The sequence below is a fragment of the Sminthopsis crassicaudata genome, chromosome 2, assembly GCF_048593235.1.
Source record: "Sminthopsis crassicaudata isolate SCR6 chromosome 2, ASM4859323v1, whole genome shotgun sequence".
Lineage (NCBI taxonomy): Eukaryota > Metazoa > Chordata > Mammalia > Dasyuromorphia > Dasyuridae > Sminthopsis > Sminthopsis crassicaudata.
The window spans coordinates 383,090,755-383,111,402 of record NC_133618.1 but is presented as its reverse complement, the minus strand read 5'-3'; the positions used below and the strand labels follow the sequence as shown (position 1 = coordinate 383,111,402).

Sequence of the window (20,648 nt, the reverse complement as noted above, 5' to 3'; positions counted from 1 at the left end):
AGTACTTCCTTTCTCCTGGTTAAGAACTGAAAGAGGAAAACAGATTATAATTGGTTTGGTGGTTTGGTTGATTATTGATCTTGAGAGAAAGGAAAAGGAGGTAGGGAGGAGATAAATTCAAAAAAAGAATAAGAAAGAGTAAAACTTACCATGTCTCATAATTTGGGTGTGTTTATAAAATGTGTATGTAAATATGGAAGAAAGAATTGGGAGAATATGAATTATTTCCACAGAATGAATCTCATTCATATTTGGACTAAACAAAGAGAGTTGAATACACATAACTATACATATATACAAAGAATTTAGTGTCATAATATAGAATTTATCTCTAAGTTATTTATAAGAAATACATTTGAAACATAACTATTCAGCCAGAGTAAAAATGGGAGGCTAGAACAGAATTTAGTATGTCTCAAATATACCCCAAAGAACAGGAATAGTAATCATGATCTCAAACAAAGCTCCAGTAAAAATAAAATAAATGTGATTAAAAAAAAAAAACAAAAAACAAGGAAATAATTTGTTTAAAGTCATCATAAATAAGAAAATAATATCAATACTTAATATATGCACTTAATGCCATAGTATCTAAGAACTTAAAGAAAAGCTAATTAAAAACAAAAATAAATATCAAAACCATAACAGTTGAGTCTTCCATATAACCCACTCAAACCTAAACAAATTAATCAAAAGAAAAATAAGAAAGGCGTTAAGGACCTGAATAGGCTCTTAATCTTTATCTGTGTTAATTACTGAATGGGTATATAAAAGAGTATATGCATTTCTTAACCCTGCATAGCATATTTATAGTAACTGACCAGGGGTATTGACAGACAATTTTCAGATGAGGAAATTAAAGCCATCTATAGTTACATGAAAAAAATGCTCTAAATTACTATCGATAAGCGAAATGCAAATTAAAACAATTCTGAGGTACCATCTCATACCTCTCAGATTGGCTAAAATGACAGGAAAAATAATGATAAATGTTGGAGGGGATGTGAGAAAACTGGGTCACTAATGCATTGTTGGTGGAATTGTAAAATAATCCAACCATTCTGGAGAGCAATTTGGAACTATACGCAAAGGACTATAAAACTGTACGTACTCTTTGACCCCAGCAGTGCCATTACTTGGGTCTGAATCGCAAGGAAATTATAAAGGGAAAAGCATCCACATGTGCAAAACTGTTTGTAGCAGTTCTTTTTGTGATGGCAAAGAATTGGAAAATGAGTAAATGTCCATCAGTTGGGGAATAGCTGAATAAGTTATGGTATATAAAGATAATGGAATATCATTGTTCTATAAAAAATGATGAATAAGCTGATTTGAGAAAGGCTTAGGAAGATTTTCATGAACTGATGCTGAGCAAAACAAGCAGAAACAGGAATACATTGTACACAATAATAGCAAGAGTGGGCAATGATCAACTATGAAAGACTTAGTTGTTCTCAGTGGTTCAGTCATGTAAAGCTTCCAATAGACTTTGGACAGAAAATATCATCTGCATCTAATAAAAGAACTAAGGATACTGAATGTAAGTGAACACATACTATGTTCACTCTTTTTCCTGGTGTGTGTGTGTGTGTGTGTGTGTGTGTGTGTGTGTTTAATCTCTCCTATGGTTTTTCCATTTTGCTCTGATTTTTTTCTCTCACAACATGATTTATAAAATAATGTGTATTAAAAATAAATAAATTTACTAGGAAAAAAAGAAACTTACCAGGTTTTAGAACATAAAATCTCATAAATAAATTAAGAAAAGCAGCAATAATAAATATCTTTTGCTAGCCATGATGTTTAAAAATTATAATGATTGAAGGGAATTTACAAAAAAAAAAAAAGTATTCAAACTTGAATGAAGACAAAACAATTTAGTTCTAAAGAATATGTGAGTCAAAGAACAAATCACAGAAAATACAGATTGCTTTATCTCCTAAAAAATGAAAGCCCTAAGACAATATACAAAATAGCTTTTAAGGGAAGATTTTTTTTTATTACTAAATATTTTCATCATCAAAAGTAAGAAAAAAACAGAACAATGAATTAGGTATTCAACAAAAAAAATATAGTAAGTCATAAATTAAAAAAAAATTAAAATCAAAAATAGAAATTTTGATAATCAGAGATAAAATTGAAAAGTGTAAAATCAGAATTAACAAATATAACAAGCAACTATCTTAGAGATGAAATATAATGGTTAAATCATTATCTAATTTGATTTTTTTAAGCTAAAGGAAAATAAATTACCAATCACAAAAATTTAAAAAGAGACTTTCCAACAAATAAAGAAATAAAGGAAATTATAAACTATTTGGCTCAAACATATGATAAAATTTATAGGTTAATTGAAATGGATTAATTGCTACAAAAAGGTAAAATATTCAGAATAAATAGAAAAAATAAGGAATTTAAGTAACTAATATCAGAAAAAGATGTTGAAAAAAATATAAAGGAACTCCACCCCTCAAAAAAAAAATTTCCAGGTGATTTTCCAAGTGAATTCTATTGTATAGTCACAAAATAATTAATTCTAACATTATATAAATTGTTTGCAAAAATAGATAAATAATATTACTACTGTGATAAAAATGTAGGGTAAAAGAAAATAAAGAAATAAAACTCTAGACTGGCCTCCTTATGGAAAGGTAGGGCTGGCTTAATATTAAGAAAATTATAAACATCATGGGCCACATTGATAACAAAAACAATAAAAATCACATAATTAGATCACATGATGTAAAAAAGGAAACAAAATGCAACATCAAAAACATTTTTTAAATGGAAATAAATGAAATTTCTTAAAGATGATAGACTCCATTTAAAACCAAGAGCCAGAAATATATATGACAGAGAAACAATCAGATAATGGATAAATCAAGTGTATTTATTATTACCACTTTTACCTTATATAGTACTAAGAATGTTAGCTAGAGTAATGAGATGAGAATAAGAGTTTGAGGGAATTTGCAAAAGCAAAGAAGAAACAAAATCAGTATTTTTGTAGATGCTATGATGGTCTATAGTAGAAATTCAAATTAAAAAATAATTCTAGCAATTAATAACTTCAATAAAATAAACCCACAAAAATCATTAGTCTTTCTATATGTTAACAATAAGATTAAGATAGAATGAACAGGAAAAATTCCATTTAAAATAGCAGAATATATAAAATATTTGTGAATCCACTTATCAAGAAACAGGAATTATATGAACAAAATTACACTCATTACAAGTAGTTACAAGTTACAAGTTTTACAAGTTATTCTACAGATCTAATAATTGGATAAATATGCATTGTTCATGATTGTCTTATGCCAATAAAATAAAAATTATTATTTTGCTTCCATTAAGTTACTTATTCAATGTCACACAAAAAAAGAAACTTCTAAAAAATATGACTTTAGAGCTAGGAAATTTTTTTTTAAATATTCATCTAGAGACCACGAATTCAGAAGGAAATAATGAAAAAGTAGAAAAGAAGTATAGAAGCTCCCTATGATGAGAGTTAGGGAAGGGAGAACACCTTTTGGATCGGTTCAAGGATAGTCCCATGACGGCATAGAATCCCCTGTAAAGAAATTTACAGGCCCGAAAACCTAGATTGATAAAAAGGTTTATTGTAGGGATTTGGAAGTAAAGTTTAGTTAATAAAGTTGAGGGTAGAGAGCACTGGAATAGGTCCGGGGGGCAGAAACCCTTGACATGACTGACATAAGGATGCCATGCTTAGGACTTCTGCAAAACATGGACTCCAAAGTAGCCCCTTTTATAATGGGGGCTCTTGGTGATTTTGAAGGTGGGTGGAGTCCCAGGCTCCTGGTGGGTTTTCAGCCAGGGTCAACATTGAATAGAATTCAATTGGTTTAAACTGTGGAGGTTGGGAAATCCAGATCCGGTGGGGGCTGGGGAGCCAGGATTTGTGAATCAAAAGATCCTAGCTTAAAGGGACCTCAACCCCCATCACCTATACTCTAAAGCAGAATTTAAAACTATTTAATACTGGTCAGAAAATAAAACAATTGATCACAGATTCCTGTGATATTAGGAATATAAGATCTAGAAGCAAATACAGTAGCATAATAATCTAAGAGATCAGAGCTTATATTATATGGACTTAATACAAAAATGAAAATTACTAAGAAAACTAGAAAGCAGTTTGGGAAAAATTATGTTTAGATCAATATTGTATACATGTACCTAGAAACAAAAGATATCATAAACAATTTAGAGGGAATAGGAAGGAAATGCTTTTTTACAAGTATAATTGGTGTAAAACTTGTTCACTAAAAAAGAGGAATATAATTATAGAATATAAAATGGACAGTTTTTATTACATGAAATTTAAATTTTAGAGAAACAGAGTCAGTAAAGCTTAAAATTAGAAGAGAAACAATTAAATTGGGAAATTTTATTTGCAGCAACTTTCTCTGGTATAGGTATGGTATCCAAGATATTTAGAAAGTTGATTCAGATATACAGGCTAACCTCAAAAATCTTAATACTATTTTAATCTTTAATGGTTTACAATTGCACTAAGACTCTGGAGACATCCTGTTTAAGAACAAGAGACATTTCCAAAAAGATGAATCGTCAATGAATATCAATAGGCAATTTGAAAAGACAAGAAACCCATAATGCTATGAAAAAATGCTCTAAATTAATAATTCACGAATAATTACTAATAATAAACAACTATGAGTTTCTACCTCATACCCATCAGATTGGCAGAAATTATGAGAGAAACAGAGACAGACACATAGAGACAGACAGACACACATGCGAGCACACACACACACACACACACACACACACACACAATGGCAATTGCTGAAATGTTTGTGGATGATTAGTCATATTAGTGCACTCGATAAAGCATGGGGAACATTCAGTACAAAGGTGTGGACACAAAAGATAAAGTATTGTTGAGGTTGGGAAGGGTACCCCAGAAGTTTGGAATCGCAGAACAGTGTCATGAGGTATCTAAAAAGAATTTACAGGCTTGAATCCATTTCCTAGTCAAGGAACAAAGTTTATTGTAATTATAATGCAATATTACAATATATTACAAGTGGTCTAAGTTCCAAAAGACATTAGCAAACTCCTAAGAGAGAGGAGACCCCTTTATCCAACTTTCTATCATTGACATGCTAATTCTATAGTCCAGAGGAATGATCACTGGAATTTGGTTATTACTGGCCAAGAGATTATCTATTTGACAGTCAACAATGAACTGAGGAGTGGCTCCAGAATTTGGTTCTTATTGACCAGATGATCAGTCAGCAATGAAGTGAGGAATGTTCTATTCAGAATCCGAAAAGTTATTGTTCTTAGATTGGGTGTGTGGGAAGTCCCTGAGGATTGCTTACTTATTGTTAAAACAGACGCCCCCCCCCCACTAAAATTAGGGGCCTCAAATGCTATATTACATCAGTGTCATATGTAAGGAACAGAAGGAAAGCCAGTGCCATTTCATAGTGAAATGTGTAATGTTAATGTGAAATGTTAAACTGTTAGATGATGCCTGATGTTTGTGGTGTTTTATAGGGGAAGAGATTACTTCTTAAAAGGTTTAATCTGGATAGTCATATATATTTCTGAATGGGAAAGGTAGATACCCCACATAGAGTATCCTTTTCCCTAGTTTTTTTTTTCATTTTTATTTAAGGGCTCATAATCCTCTAGGTAGGTATATGAGTAAATTTATATTTTTGCCAGTAATTTTTCTCTGCATTTGCAGTTCTGATATCATTTCAGTGTTGCTTTCATTACATTTATGACTTCCAAATGGAATCACACTCTAGTCATCTTCCCTCCATAAACTCCAGACACATTAAAGCAAGTGTTTCTTCCTTTTTAGAAATCCAAACTTTTATTTTAGCATTAACTAAAGAGATGTGGAATAGTGAGTTTTTTAAGAAAAACTCTAGTTTTTCTTTTACATAAAAGGGTGGAAAGTACAAAATAGCAACAAAAACACAGTGAGCAAAAATTGAAACAGCCCTTTTGGATTAAAAAATAAAAATAAAAATAAAAAATAGCCAGGCTTGGCTTCAGAAGCCAAATCAGCTTTTCACATTCTATCATCATTCTACCTCACCCTTAACTTCTTTTCCTTCAGGGAATAAAAGAAAGAAAAATTTAGGAGGAGAAGATGTCTCAGCAAGATGCTTGTGTTATCTCAATAACTATAACTCTCAGCTCTTAATTGTCTCTTTGTCATTTCATCACTTATTTAGCTAAAGCAGCAGTAATAGCAGCAACCCATCCAAGTCTCAGAAAGAAGGAACTAGAGAACTCATATAGTTGCAAGATGATCATGTATTTCCTCTTGTCTAGCTTCTTACTCTCTCAGAAATCTCCAAAAGCATAATGCTAGAAACTTAAATTCAAAACAGTGGATCTGCTCAAATCCAGCATCAGACACTTATTAATTATACAAACTTAGGCAAATCATTTAACTCTGTCTCAGTTCCCTTATAAATAAAATGGAGACAACAAGAACACTTATCTCCCAAGATTGTTGTGAGGATCAAATGAGAATAATTATAAAGTGCTTACAACAGTGCCTGGCATATAGTGGGTGCTTAATAAATGTTAGCTCATCTACTTGTGAACTCTAAGATAGTGTCTACTTGAATGTTTCTAAAACAATTCTCATAATACAGGTAGGAAGTAAGAAGCTTGGGAATGTTTGTGAAAAGATTTAAATGTCAGAGTTTGTTTGATCCTAGAGATAATAATATCTCCTGAAATTTATTTAGTAGAGGAATCAACATGGTCAGACCCTATTTTTAGGAAATCAGTTCAGCAGATGTGTGAAAGAAAAAAATTGAAGGGAAAAGGCTTGAAGTAGGGTCATTTGTCAACAAACATTTATTAAGTGCTTACTATATATTTGGCACTGTGCTAATTATTGAAGATAACCAGACAAAAAGGAATCTGCACTCAAGAAGTTCACAGTCTAATAGCCATAAGGGATAAGAATTAGGGAAGATAAATTGGCTTTTGCAATTGTCCAGGGATGAAATGGTGAAGACTGAATTAGAGTGGTATCTATGTTAGTGGAGAGGAGATATATGCAAGAGATGTTATGGAAATAAAAATTACAAGATATTACAACTGATTAATATGTGAGATGAATAAGAGTAAAGAGTCACAGATAACACCAGCATTGCAAAACTGGATGAATGGAAGAATGATGATGTCCTTAACACTAATAGATATCTATCACTTTTAAATATGTTTCTTATAAACCACATACTGTTGGATTTTGTTTTTTTAATTCATCCTACTATTCATTTCCATTTTATGAATAAGTACATCCCATTTATATTCAAAGTTATAATTATCAATTTATCAAATTTTATCGAATTTATAAAAAATTATAATTATCAATCCATCTTATCTTTTTCTCCTTTCCTCTCTTTTTACCCTATTGTTCCTTGTAAGAAGCAAAATATCTTACAAAGAACTCCACTGACTCACTGATGAATGCAGGAAAAATTTATTTTACATTCTTTCTAGAATGAATACCTAGGTTAATAGATACACTTTTGGAACCTTAAAAGCAGTGTTTTATTCCCTATTCTGAAGAGCAAGTCCCTCCACTAATTTTCCACTAATTGGGTGTTGCAGAAATTACAGAATGTGAATCTCCTTCTCTCATTATACAGCCAGTTCCTGCCCCCAGAGAACTTTACTTACTTTCTTAAAGGGAAGATAACTATGAAGGGTTAGGAACAAAGAAGAAAGGATTTTTTTTCAAATCTCTGGCCACCGTCCAGATTACAAAAGCCAGTCTTTGCCCAAAATAGCTTACATTCTTTGAGGCAAAGTTCCAAGGGCCCCTGTTCAAATCTAAAATCTCCACCCCTGATTATTCTTTGATGTCCTTGTGGGCTTCAATTTTCCAATTTGTTTCATTTCTCCAATTTAATTTTCAAAACTATAGAAACCAAATGAATTCCCATCCATTTCTCACATTCCTCAAACATATAATTGACTCCTAGCCTTTGTCTCCTTGGCCTTTACTTCTAAGAATCCCTCCCTTTGAAAGACTCACATGTGCAAAAATGTTTGTGGCAGCCCTTCTTGTAGTGGCAAGAAACTGGAAACTGAGCGGATGTCCATCAGTTGGGGAATGGTTGAATAAATGAATGTTATGGAATATTATTGTTCTATAAGAAATGATCAGCAGGATGATTTCAGAGAGGCCTGGAGAGATTTACATGACTTACATGAACTGATGCTGAGTGAAGTGAGTAGAACCACAAGAACATTGTACATAGCAACAAGATTATGCAATGATCAATTCTGAGGGACTTGGCTTTTTTCAACAATGAGGTGATTCAGGCAAATTACAATAGATTTGTGATGAAGAGAGCCATCTACACCCAGAAAGAAAACTGTGGGGACTGAATGTGGATCACATAGTATTTTCATCTTTTTTATTGTTTGTATTCATATTTTGTCAAATTACCTAAGTAATGATAACATTCTTAAAAGTTACAAGTTAACACTTTCCCATATGAGAAGTAAGGATTTTTACCTTATTAAATGCTTTTATAATTAGTCTTTAGTATTTACCTTCTTATATTTCTTCTGAGCCTAGTAGGTCAAATTTTCTTTTTAATTCTGGTCTTCACAAATACCTGAAAGTCCTTTCATTCATTAAACTCCCCTCCCCCTCTCCACTCTGCCTTTTATTTTTCATTCAAGATAACACATTGCTTTGTTAGGTAAGTTATTCTTGGTTCCAAGCCCATCTCTTTTGCTCTTAGGAATATATTGTTCCATGTCCTCTGAAAGTCTTTTAATGTAGAAGCTACAAAACCTTGTCTTATACTGATTATAGCTTTTAAATAGCTTTTTCTAGTTGCTTGTAGTATCCTTGACTTGGGATGTTCCTTGGGATCTTTTTCAGGTACTGCTCAATAGATTTTTTTTTCCTTTTCTGTTTTATCCTCTCATTCTATAACTTCAGTTCAGTCTTCTTGAAGTGTAGTTTCTATTCTTTTTTATCATAACTAATTCTTATATCGTCTCTCCTTGATCCAATCTCCAGGTAAGTTGTTTTTCTAACATGTTTCACATTCTTTTCTATTTTTTCATCTTTTTGATTTTAATTATTTTTTGGTGTCTTACAAAGTCACTAGCTTCCCTTACCACTTTAAATTTTTCAAGGAGTTGTTTTCTTTTTCCATTTTGTTAAATCTATTTTGGAAGGAGTTATATGCTTTTTCCATTTCACTAAATCTATTTTGTAGAGTTTTTTTTCAGATAATTTGTGGGGGGCTTTCCAAACCCTCTTGCAAAATTCTCATTTCCTTTCCCCATTTTTCTTCTTTCTTTTAAGATCCTTTTTGAATTCTTAACAAAGAACCTTGTGAGTTGGGGATCAATTTATATATGATCTGCTTTTAATGTCCTCAGAGGTTTAGAAACTGTTCTTCTTTTTCTCCATAAAAACCATCTATGGTCAGAGTTCTTGTTGCTTTTTTGCTCATTTTTTTTTTTTAAAGGTGAGGTCTTCTTTTAAGACAAAGGGGAAAATATCCAAGCTCCCTCTACAAGCAACAGTGATTGTATTGGGTCAGTGCTGACTAACTTCTGGTGCTGGGTGGGTGTGACCAGGCACCATAAAATTCTGGGGTTTAGGGGCTCACTATTTGCCTTTTGTATTTTTGTTGGACGTCCTATAACTAGTCTGCTGATCTACTGGTTTGCAACCAGGACAGAGTAGCCAACACTGCTGTAGATTCCTCCTGGAAGATTTTTTGACACATGGAGCCTACACTATCTTAGGTCTCTACACTGTGTATGCTTGGCCCGCCTCCCTCTGTGCCAGATTAAACCAGACCTTTTCTGAAGATCTTTGAAATTATCTTCTGCTGGAAATTTGTTACACTACAAATACTTGTGGGTTCTGTCACTCCAGAACCAGTACAGAAGCTTGATTTGCTATTAAGTTGAGGGAGATGAGGAAAGCACAAAAAAAGATGTTTCCTCTCCACCATCTTGGCTCCATCCCCCACCTTTTAATTTTTAAAGGGTTATTTTTTCCATAAGTTTTTTAATCTCTTTTTTTCTAATTGGTTGACTTTCTTTTCATAATTTTCTGGATTTTTTTGCATTATTATTTTTTTCCTGATTTTTCTTTAACCTCTCTTATTTGATTTTTAAAGTCCTTTTTAAAGCTCTTCCAAAAACTCTTTTGGGCTTGTGACCATTTTGCTTTTTTCTTTGAGGTAAAAGTTGCTCTTTTAACTTCACTATATTCTTCCAAGTTTGAACCCTGATCTTCTCTATCACCTATCACCATAGATAAAAAATGGCAAATTACTCCAGTATTTACTAAAAAATGGCATCAGACTCAGACACTACTGAAACAACAACAATAATGAAAAATATATCTATTGAGCTACAGTTCTGTATCATATCTACTGGAGAGTCCCAAAAGCATCAAAAACTCAATATATCTAAAATGGAACTCATTTCAAATCACTTTTTCCCCAAATTTATTAGAGTTCTGGAAGGTGGTGCAATAAGGCAGGAAATTATCTGACTCCTAAATTCTCTCAGAGACAATATAAATTAATGCCTCAAAGTAAAATTTATTTCACTATAATGTAGCTATCTATCCTTGGGTTCTGTGTCTTTTGCATTGTTACTATTGTTGTTGTTGTTGTTGTTTATATTATTATTATTATCTTATTCCTTGTTTGTTAACTTTATGTTAAAGTTAAGCTCTAGTCCCAACTTATGGGGGATAATATCTGAGGCTTAAGGTTTTATGTGCTATTGTTTTCTGAATTCTATGTGTATCTGTGACATCAGGTGACATCTCCACTCCTGAACCTTATCTACAAAGTTGTTAACACAAACAATTTTTCCTTACAGGCCCTCCAACAGCTACAAGCTTCAGCTCACCTCTCTTTTCTGGAACCAAACTAGGGACTACTCAGATCCCCACTGCCAGCAGAATCTCTGCCCCTACTTCCCCCTAACCTGTCCTCCCCAGAGAGGGATCTGGCTAGATCAGCATACCTAAGATGACATACTGCCACACTGTCCTTAAGATGTTCCAGAAGCTGAGGCTTCTATAGCTGCCCCTAAGGCTTATTGTTTGTTAATTCAGCAGTATCTACTGAGAAGTATTTGCACTTCAATCAGGTCAGACTACTGAGCTGGGAGGTCTGGTATTTCTTAAACCCTCAGAGCCTGGCTTTCCATGTAAATGACTGCTGTCACAAACGATTTTGCTCTCTTTTTCTGAATGTGTATTTCCAAGTTGTTCACTCTTGAATCTCATCCAGAGAGCCTAGACTTTTGTAGAGGCAAGCTAACAACTCAAGAAACTGTGAATAACCTTTCTTGTTCTCGGCTAGGAACCCAACCATTCCCCTTCATCAGAGTGCTGTTCCATTATACCTGTTATCAAAGATAGACAGATATATACATACAATACAGTAAACAAAAGACAAATGATTAGATAGTAGATACATTAAACAGATAAGTAGATGCTACTAAATTGTAGATACATGATAGCAGATTGTTAAATCAAAAATGTAGCAGTAGGTAGAAGATAAATTAGAAATATAGTTAAGATAGGTGACAAAAATAAGTAAATAATAAATCTAGGCAGTTAATAGATTATGGAGAGATTGTTGTTTGTCCTTTGTTGTTGAAGAGAATCATGACATCCAGGATGTGATGCTATGACATGCAAATAAATTGAATTTAAGTGAGGAAGGGACGCGCAGAGTTTACCTGCCTCAATTTCCCCTCAATTTCCCCTCCAGAGACATCTGAGTCCTGTGGCCCAGATTTAGATCAGGATGACTGGAGATGGTCCTGGATGAAATGGGAGACCTTGTAGATAGAAAGTAAAGAGATAAAATAGATAGTAGATAGATAATGGATAGATAGATGATAAATTATAGATTGATAGATAAAGCCTTTAAAAGTACTTACTATTTATCAGATGTGACATTTTAAAAGATTCAAGAGATATAATCATTTTATTAATAATGCCTGCAATTTAATAAAAGGTTGATCATTTGACTGTCTCTCTTAGATCAAAGACACTTCTGGCAGCAGGCTCACACTTATATGTCCTTCTGAAAGGGCTGTTCCCCAGGGTCACAGTCTCTCTAATTGGTTAATTATTAGAGAATGAATGAATATCATAATGAGGAGTTAGACCTGAACTTTGTTAGTTCCACCCTTGGGTAATCCTTTCAAAGAATTTATTCTCAACCAAATCTGACTGGAACACAATGGCTTCCTCATTTGGGTGTGGTCTGAATTGAGGTTAACTCAATCTTCAGAGTCTTAGGTCTAGAAATGAATATAAAAACAAAAGGGGAAATCTGAATCTCCCCAAATCATTTCTCTTATAGATACTGTGCTAAACAGTAGGAATACAAATATAAGCAAACTAGACAGTCTGTACTTTCAAAGAACTTACATTCTAATTGGGGAAAACACCACAGGAGAGTTGGAAAGGAGTAGGGACAGAACAGTGGTTGGGGGTCCCTTTATAAAATGGTAGTCCGAGGAAGATAGTCACTTATCAAGAGAGTAGAACCTCATGTTGAAAGTTTTTCCAGTGTAGCAATATAATAATAATATTAATAATAATAATAATTAATAATAATAAGATTGAGAAGGACTGAGGACAGGCTCAAGGAAAGTCTCCAGATCCTTTCACTTGAAAGAGAGGAAAAGAAACAACTCTGCTCATAGCTGGATTGGAGAAGTTTTTAGGTGAGGTCACTGCTACAGAGCAGCACTGAAATACAGATGTCAAAATGACTTGCTTTTGTTGTTATTCAGTGTTCAGAGTGAGGGGGTGAAAAGCTTGGTTACCTACTTCCTGGGAGAAACAGCCAGTAGTAGTTCATATGGCATGTCTATATTCCCTGGGTGTGTATGGGGCTGCACACAACTGTATTATATAACTTATATGAGTCTACATCTTGAGTCTGTAGTCAAGATATAGAGAATATCATAGGATCTAAGTGATGAAGATTATTTATCTGGCTCAAATTGATTGCACCCAATTCCCTATTATGAAAAAAGGGATGTCTAATAATGGGAATCAGGGTGTGAGGTATATGCAGGTATTTTTTTTTTAATAAAGAATGCACATACAAACACATTATCAACATATTTCATTGCCTTCTGCACCGCAATAATTGCACAAGGTCATTTTGCAGAACAATAAAATTATAAGGGATTGTTATAATCATTATGACAGAAAAGAAATGGTTTTCTTTACTAGGGTAGAGTGGGATGGTGTCAGAGAGGAAGAATAAATGATTTTTGTTTACTCTCCTCTGTTTGTTGAGGCACCAGAAATTCATACTTTCTTATTTGTAATTTCTTTTAGATTGAAGTCAATGGCAACCCAGATACCTCCAGGATTTTCCATCTCAACAGAACCAAACCCTTTCCAGAATACAAGCTACTGCATGGATACAAAAGAACTTTGGGATGTTTTGTACCGTGTGCTACCACCATGGATCACTGTCATTTTTTTTTTTGGTTTGCTAGGAAATTTATTTGCCTTATCTATCTTCCTCTTGCTCAGAAAACACCTAACTGTGGCAGAAATTTATTTGACTAATCTGTCAGTATCTGACTTTATGTTTGTCAATGGGTTTGCCCTTCTGGGCAGAAAGTATCCAGGAGAAGTTCATGTGGCCATTTGGCCATGCACTTTGCTACATCATCAATGGAGTCATCAAGGCCCACCTATTTGTAAGTATCTTCTTGGTGGTCGCCATCAGCTGGGATCGTTACTGTATTCTCGTCCACACCATGGGTTACCAGACACAACGCAGCCCTAGACAAGCCCAGATCATCTGTGCTTTCATCTGGTTCTTAGGTGGCCTCCTAAGTATCCCCACGTTTCTGTTCCGGTCAGTGGAAACTATCCCAAATCTGAACATCTCTGCCTGTGTACTCCAATTCCCTCATGAAATATGGTATTCTATCAGGATTATTGAGCTGAGTGTGGTGGGCTTCATCTTCCCCCTAATTGCCATCATCTTCTTCAACTCAAAGATAATAACCTCCTTGAGAGGTAGGACCAAGATCCATATAAAGAGATCAGGAAATACAAAGGATACTAAAGCTACCAGTCTAATCCTTACCCTAGTGACTGTTTTTATTATATGCTGGACTCCATATCATTGCTTTGCTATTCTGGAATACCTAGTCTGGCTGAAAATTATCCAAGGCTGCTTTTGGGAAGAATTAATTGACCTGGGCTTGATTTTTGCCAATTTCTTTGCCTTCCTCAACAGTTGCCTGAATCCAGTGATTTTTGTCTTTATGGGGAAGTTTTTTAGGGTCAGAGTTTGTGAAGTTTATAAACAATGCACTACCAGATGTTCTATCCCAATGGAGTCATAGGATAGAAATTAAAATCCTCTGATTTGGCCATTTAAACTTTAGAAGGACTGTCTCATTGTTGTATTTTATCTTCTCTACATTGAAAAAAGGGCTCTCACTGGGTAAGGGACATTTCCCACTTCAAACCTGTCAGGGAGTTCTCTATATAGCAAAGTTGCTTTCATTTAATGCTCCACATATCTTCCATTATAGAGGCCACAGGGAAGTCAAAAACATGCCATCCAGATATGGAAAAGCACCAGGTTTTCTCATCACAGCTTTCCCTATTATTGATGTTACTGTGTAGGAAGGAAGCACCAGAACCCACAACAGCAACTCCTTGACCCATAGCCTCCTTGATCAACACACACGCACACACACACACACACACACACACACAGAGCTCTCACACGCCCCAAGTCTCTGCATACCTGCTGGGCTACGGACCTCAATCTTAATTCAAACTAGACTTCTTTGTCTAATTCACCCAACCCAACTCCTCTGCTCCCTCACAATTGCTTTCTTTCCTATACAAAAGACTTTTTCTTACTTCACACCTGTGAACAAATTTAGGGTTCTCAAGCTCCTATAGTTCTCCTTCATATTCACTCTATTGTATTCCATGCTAACTCAGCCACTAGTCTCAAATTATTTCTGAATCTAAATTCTATATCAGTCCATATAGCCATTGGCTAATTTTTTTTCCACCCCTTCACCTATACATAGCAGTAATAAGAGTACATCCCAACACTTCTTAAGTGGTCCTAGCAATTCTTGACAGGCATCTGGCTCTGTAGCCTCAGATGGAGAGTTGCAACTCCTTTTGATGACAACCCCAGGTTCTAGCAAGCCTTTGAATTGTCAAGGGCCCAACTTGGTAACAGAAAGCCTGGGTTTTCATGCAGACTTAGCCACTTTCCTTGCCACTACATATAACTACACCCCACCCCACACCCTAAATCTCAGACTTGATAATAGTGAAATGGAAATAAAAGTATTTTTTTTTGGTCACACAACACTTTGCAAACCACAAAATAGCACCATGACAATTATCATCATTATATGGCAATTGGTACCCAAGAGCAAAATAAGTTGTGGCTACTGCAATTATGAATTATAGGATATAGGGGCAACTCATCTCTGAGTTTCAGTTTTGTCATCTTTAAAATGGCGATGGTTGTTGTCAAGTTCATAAGATTGTCATGAAAAACAAATAAGATAATGCATGGTAAGCACTTTACAAACCACAAAGCGCTATGTTGATGGGAAGTATAATGAACAGAGGCCTGGTCTTAGGGCCAGGGAGAGTTGACTTCAAGTTTAACTTCTGACACATCCTAGCTATGTGACCCTGGACAAACCACTTAACTTCTCAGGTATATCACTTTCTAACACTATGAGTTTCAGAGAATAGGCTGACCTGAACTGGTAAAAGGAATTTCCCAGTCTAGAATTCTCTATACTAATGAAATTAACAGATTCAAAGCCCTTTCCCTAACTCTCCTTAAAACAAAACCCATTCATTTGCTATTGAAAGTGGATAGAAGATGCTTGCCATCTAGGGGAAGGGGTGGGGGGAAGGAGGGGAAAATCTGAAACACAAGTCTATCCAAGGATCAATGTTGAAAAATTATCCGTGCATATGTTTTGAAAACAAAAAGATTTTTTAAAAATAAAATATAAAATAAAGTAGAAGAAAGGAAAGCAGGTGATATCTTCTTCTCATTTCACTTAGCTAGAGTCTCACACATGCATATCAATACTTCAGTTTACAGACCCTTAAAAAAGAAAATAGATGTGACAGACTTTGCTAAAAAGAGTTCTGGACTTGGGCTCAAAAGACCTTCCTTCTCTGGTCCAAAGCATCACCTGGCTAGATTCTTCATACACAATTAAGGTATTTTTAAAGGGAAGAACTACCTAGAAACAGTGGGTAATGGTTGCAAATACAACTTTTGGCTATGTAAGAAAAAAATGTCAATAACTAGAGCTATCTAAAAGTGGAATGTGATATCTCAGGAAAGAAGGAATTCCCCATCACTGGAGGGCTTGATGAGGACAAGAAGTGGTTGGATTCCATGACATTTAAAATTCCTTCCAGCTTTAATATTCCTAATATAACTCTTGTCTTTATGACTCCCTTCTAACACAAGTAGTTTAAGTACTGTTAGGTAAGGGGGACATTTCATTGCTCTGGTTCATTAATTTTTCAGATAATTGAAATACTTCAATATCCAACATCTATAGCCTCAGGAGAATAGTCACTAGCTTTTCTAAAAAAAGCTCATAAAGTTTAAAAAAAAAAAACAAAAAACAGGTTTAATCAGAGAAAACAAATAGACTCACATCAAAACTCCTAGAAGATTACCATATGAGTGACTGAGCAACTCTGCTTCCCAGTAACAAAGATCATTTCAGTCACATTTAGACTATAGTGGAAAGGTCTCAGAGTGCCCATGATTCTCCTCAAGGTGACTAGGGAAGTTTTGGCTGCATCACATCTCACCACATTTCAGCATATGGTCTCCCCAGAGTCCATCAGATATGATTCAATACTTTCTCTCACTCAATCTGGAGAGGGAAGTTCATCTCAGCTTTTCCCTGGCAGATCACTATTGTCCTTTCCCATCATTCTTCACAGTTCATTTCTAATGACTCTTTATAGCTTTTATAGATGATTTTTCCTCCAAAAACTATTCCAGTCAAATTAGACAATTTACTGCTTCTCAAACATAACACTCCATATCTCCCATTTCTATACTTTACACAAGCCAAACCTATCCTAGAATGCAACCTCCTAACACCCCTTTAATTCTACCTCCTAGAAAGTTTCCTTTCAAATTCAATTTAAATTCTATCTTCTACATGATCTCACTAGCTACTAGTATCTTTTCCCCAAATTACCTAGTCTTTAGTTTATAAATGTCATATGTGATAGAACTGATAGAATTCCCTTAATGGAATATAAGCTCCTTCATGGCTCTTTTCAACAATAAGGTGATTCAAGTCAATTCCAATAGATTTGCAATAAAGCCATCTGCATTCAGAAAGAAGACTGTCAGGACTGAATGTAGATCACAACATAGTTTTTTCAGCTTTTTTGTTGTTCATTTGCTTTTTTTTTTTCTCCTTTATTTTTCCTTTTTGATCTATTTTTTTCTTGTGCATGATAAATATGGAAATATAAATAGAAGAATTGTACATGTTTAATCTATATTGGATAACTTATTGTCTAGGGGAAGAGGTGGGAGAAGACAAGAAAAATTTGGAACACAAGGTTTTGCAAGAGTAAATGTTGAAATCTATCTTTACATATATTTTGAAAATAAAAAGCTATTATTAAAAAATAATATAAGCTCCTTGAGAGAAGAAATTTCATTTTTATTTTTGTGTTCTTAGTGCATGATATATAGTAAGTGTTTAAGAAATGCTTGTTAATTGAATGAATGGTTGAAGGAGGTAGACACATACCCTTGGCATCTTTTTGAAAAGCTACAGGGAACCCCCTCTAACTGGTTGCCAGTGAACAGGAATACTAAGACTCATAGCTGAGAATTGGAAATAAACTCCTGTTTAAAAAAAAAAAAAAAAAACTGCCCTTCTCAAATGATCTATAAGACAATCTATAAAATGGCTTTTTTTAGATTTTTAGATCTGAGTATGAGAAAAAGGGGTTTTATCCTCTCTCCTGCATCCTCTATTCCTGACTCAAGAATAGAAAATAGCCATTTTTAGGAGAAGTACGTGATGAACAGTATCTGCTTTTCTGGGTAATTTGAGGTTCTTGGATCTCCAATTACTGGTGGCTTTTTTTTTTTATTTGTTTCTTTTCCAAGATCAAATGAGAGGCTAGAATTCTTGAGATCTTACTTTCTTTGACCAAGAGATGATAATAGCTAGAACATTGATATAATTGTTGCAGAGACATGAAGCAGTGATAGACATATGCTTGCACAAGTCTGAGATAAGAGCTCCTCAGATCAAATTTTATCAGATTTAGGGATTGTTTCATGGATAATCCTCAATTGAGAAGTGTGGAGTTTGAAAATATTTCCTTATGTGGAAATTTCTTGGGAAATTTAAAAAGAAGATAATATACACAATTTCTGCATGTTGTCCTATTTGGAGAAAAAGCCATTGAGTTGTACAGACAATGCAGGTTTGAGGTAATAGAGAATGCTTGCTTAATAGCTTCAACATATATTTGTTGTCTGGAGGAAATGTCTAATGGCTTGAGTGCTTTGCATTTTTGTATTTATTCATGGGCTCCTGTGAGTCTTTTGCATCTTATGCAATTTCTATGGTACATAAAATAAAGGCTATACATATCAGATGTTCCTATTGTACACTATTTCAGAATTAGAAACCCTATTACCCCTACTTGGGGAAACTTATGTATAAGCTACACCTAAGCTTTATTTTGGAGACTTCCCAGGAATAAAACTCTGAGGAAGGAGTAACAAACCAAAGAGAAACTGATCCTTTGGGGATTAGGCTCCCAGCCTGTATAAAACCAGAGACTATGATGAGACTTATGAGGCCATGGGTTACATAGGCTCCAAGTTCTTAAAACTGTGGTTGTGACCTCATATGGAGGCTCATAACTAATTATCAGGATATTTTGATTTGTATATCTATTATGTATACCTGTATACTTGGGGTCACATAAAAATTTCTTGAGCAAAAAGAGGTCTTGAGTGGAAAGTTTAAGAAGCCCTGATAGGCTACCTTAAACCTTCCTAATGATCAGATTTCTGAATCCTTTTAATCTTTCTTCAAGATAATTAGAGAATAGATAAGATTGAAATTGAGGGAGAAAGTACAGAAATGGAGAAGAGGAAAGCTGACTGACTTATCTAAAGTCATAAAGTCTCTTATACTATCATTGTCCTATTGCCCAATTTTCTTTTGTATTTTTGTTAACTTTTCTTTAAGTATTGGTTTCTTATGTTGTTCAATATATATTCATTTACATTTCATTGTCTATGAAGTTTTTAGGTATTGCACTTTCCCACTTTATCTCTCATAATGCTTTCTGCTTTTGAATTCATCTTTGCCTTTAATTATGACTGCAGCTCCTGATTTCATAGAATCTGCTGATTATGTTTCAATTTCTCCTTCTAAGACTATAGATGTCTTTCTGTTTCAGGTGTATTTCCTAAAGGGCAAAATATTATTAGGTAATTTTTGTTTTGTTTTGTTTTGTTTTTGCTGAGGCATTGGGGTTAAGTGATTTGCCCACGGTCACACAGTGACCAGGTCTGAGTGTCCAATGTCTGAGTCTGTATTTGAACTCAGTTCCTCCTGACTTCAGGATTGGTGCTGCACCACCTAGCTGCTAGGTAATGTTTGTTAAACCATTATGAAACACACTTTTAAAAGGAATTTCAAAATGGTCTAAATCATTATTGATCAGAGAAAGGCAAATTAAGACAACTCTGAGGGATCACACACCTGTTAGATTGGCTAAGATGACAGGAAAAGATAATGCTGAATGTTGATGGGGATGTGGGAAAACTGGGACACTGTTGGTGGAATTGTGAACTGATCCAATTCTCCAGTTCTGGAGATCAATATGGAATTATGCCTAAACAGGTAGCAAACTGTGCATACCTTATGATCCAGCAGTGTTTCTTTTGGGCCTATATCCCAATATAGATCTTAAAAATGGGAAAAGGACCCACATGTGCAAAAATGTTTGTAACAGCCCTTTTTCTAATAGTAAGAAACTGGAAACTAAGTGGATGCCCCTTAGTTGAAGAATGGCTGAATAAGTTATGGTATATGAATGTTATGGAATATTATTGCTCTATAAGAAACAATCAGCAGAATCTTTCAGAAAGTCCTGGAGAAACTTACCTGAACTGATGCAAAATGAAGTGAGTAGAAAAAAGAGAAAATTGTACACAACAACAAGATTATTTGCAAATTAGTTCTGATGGATGTGGTTCTTTTCAACAGTGAGGTGATTCAGGCTAGTTCTAATGATTTTGAGATGGAGAGAGCCATCTGCACCCAGAGAGAGAACTGTGGGGAATAAGTGTGGATCACAACATAGTGTTTTCACTTTTTTGTTGCTTGCATTTTATTTTCTTTTTTTTTTCCTTTTTAATCTGACTTTTCTTGTGCAGTATGATAATTGTTGAAATACATATAGAAGAATTTCATATGTTTTACATATATTGGATTACTTGCTGTCTAAGGGATAGAGTAGAGGAAAGGAAGGGAGAAAAAATTGGAAT

General features: G+C 34.4%; 1 protein-coding gene across 1 annotated transcript in view; it reads left to right on the top strand.

Moving 5' to 3' along the window:
* The window catches only part of BDKRB1 (bradykinin receptor B1), a 32,210-nt gene extending 14,302 nt beyond the window's left edge, over positions 1-17,908 (top strand). The window contains 2 exon segments of the mRNA XM_074291365.1: positions 13,400-13,664; positions 13,666-17,908. Of these exon segments, the coding sequence (XP_074147466.1) occupies positions 13,410-13,664; positions 13,666-14,427 (1,017 nt within the window). The 5' untranslated portion in view covers positions 13,400-13,409 and the 3' untranslated portion in view covers positions 14,428-17,908.
* The last annotated feature ends 2,740 nt before the right edge of the window (positions 17,909-20,648 follow it).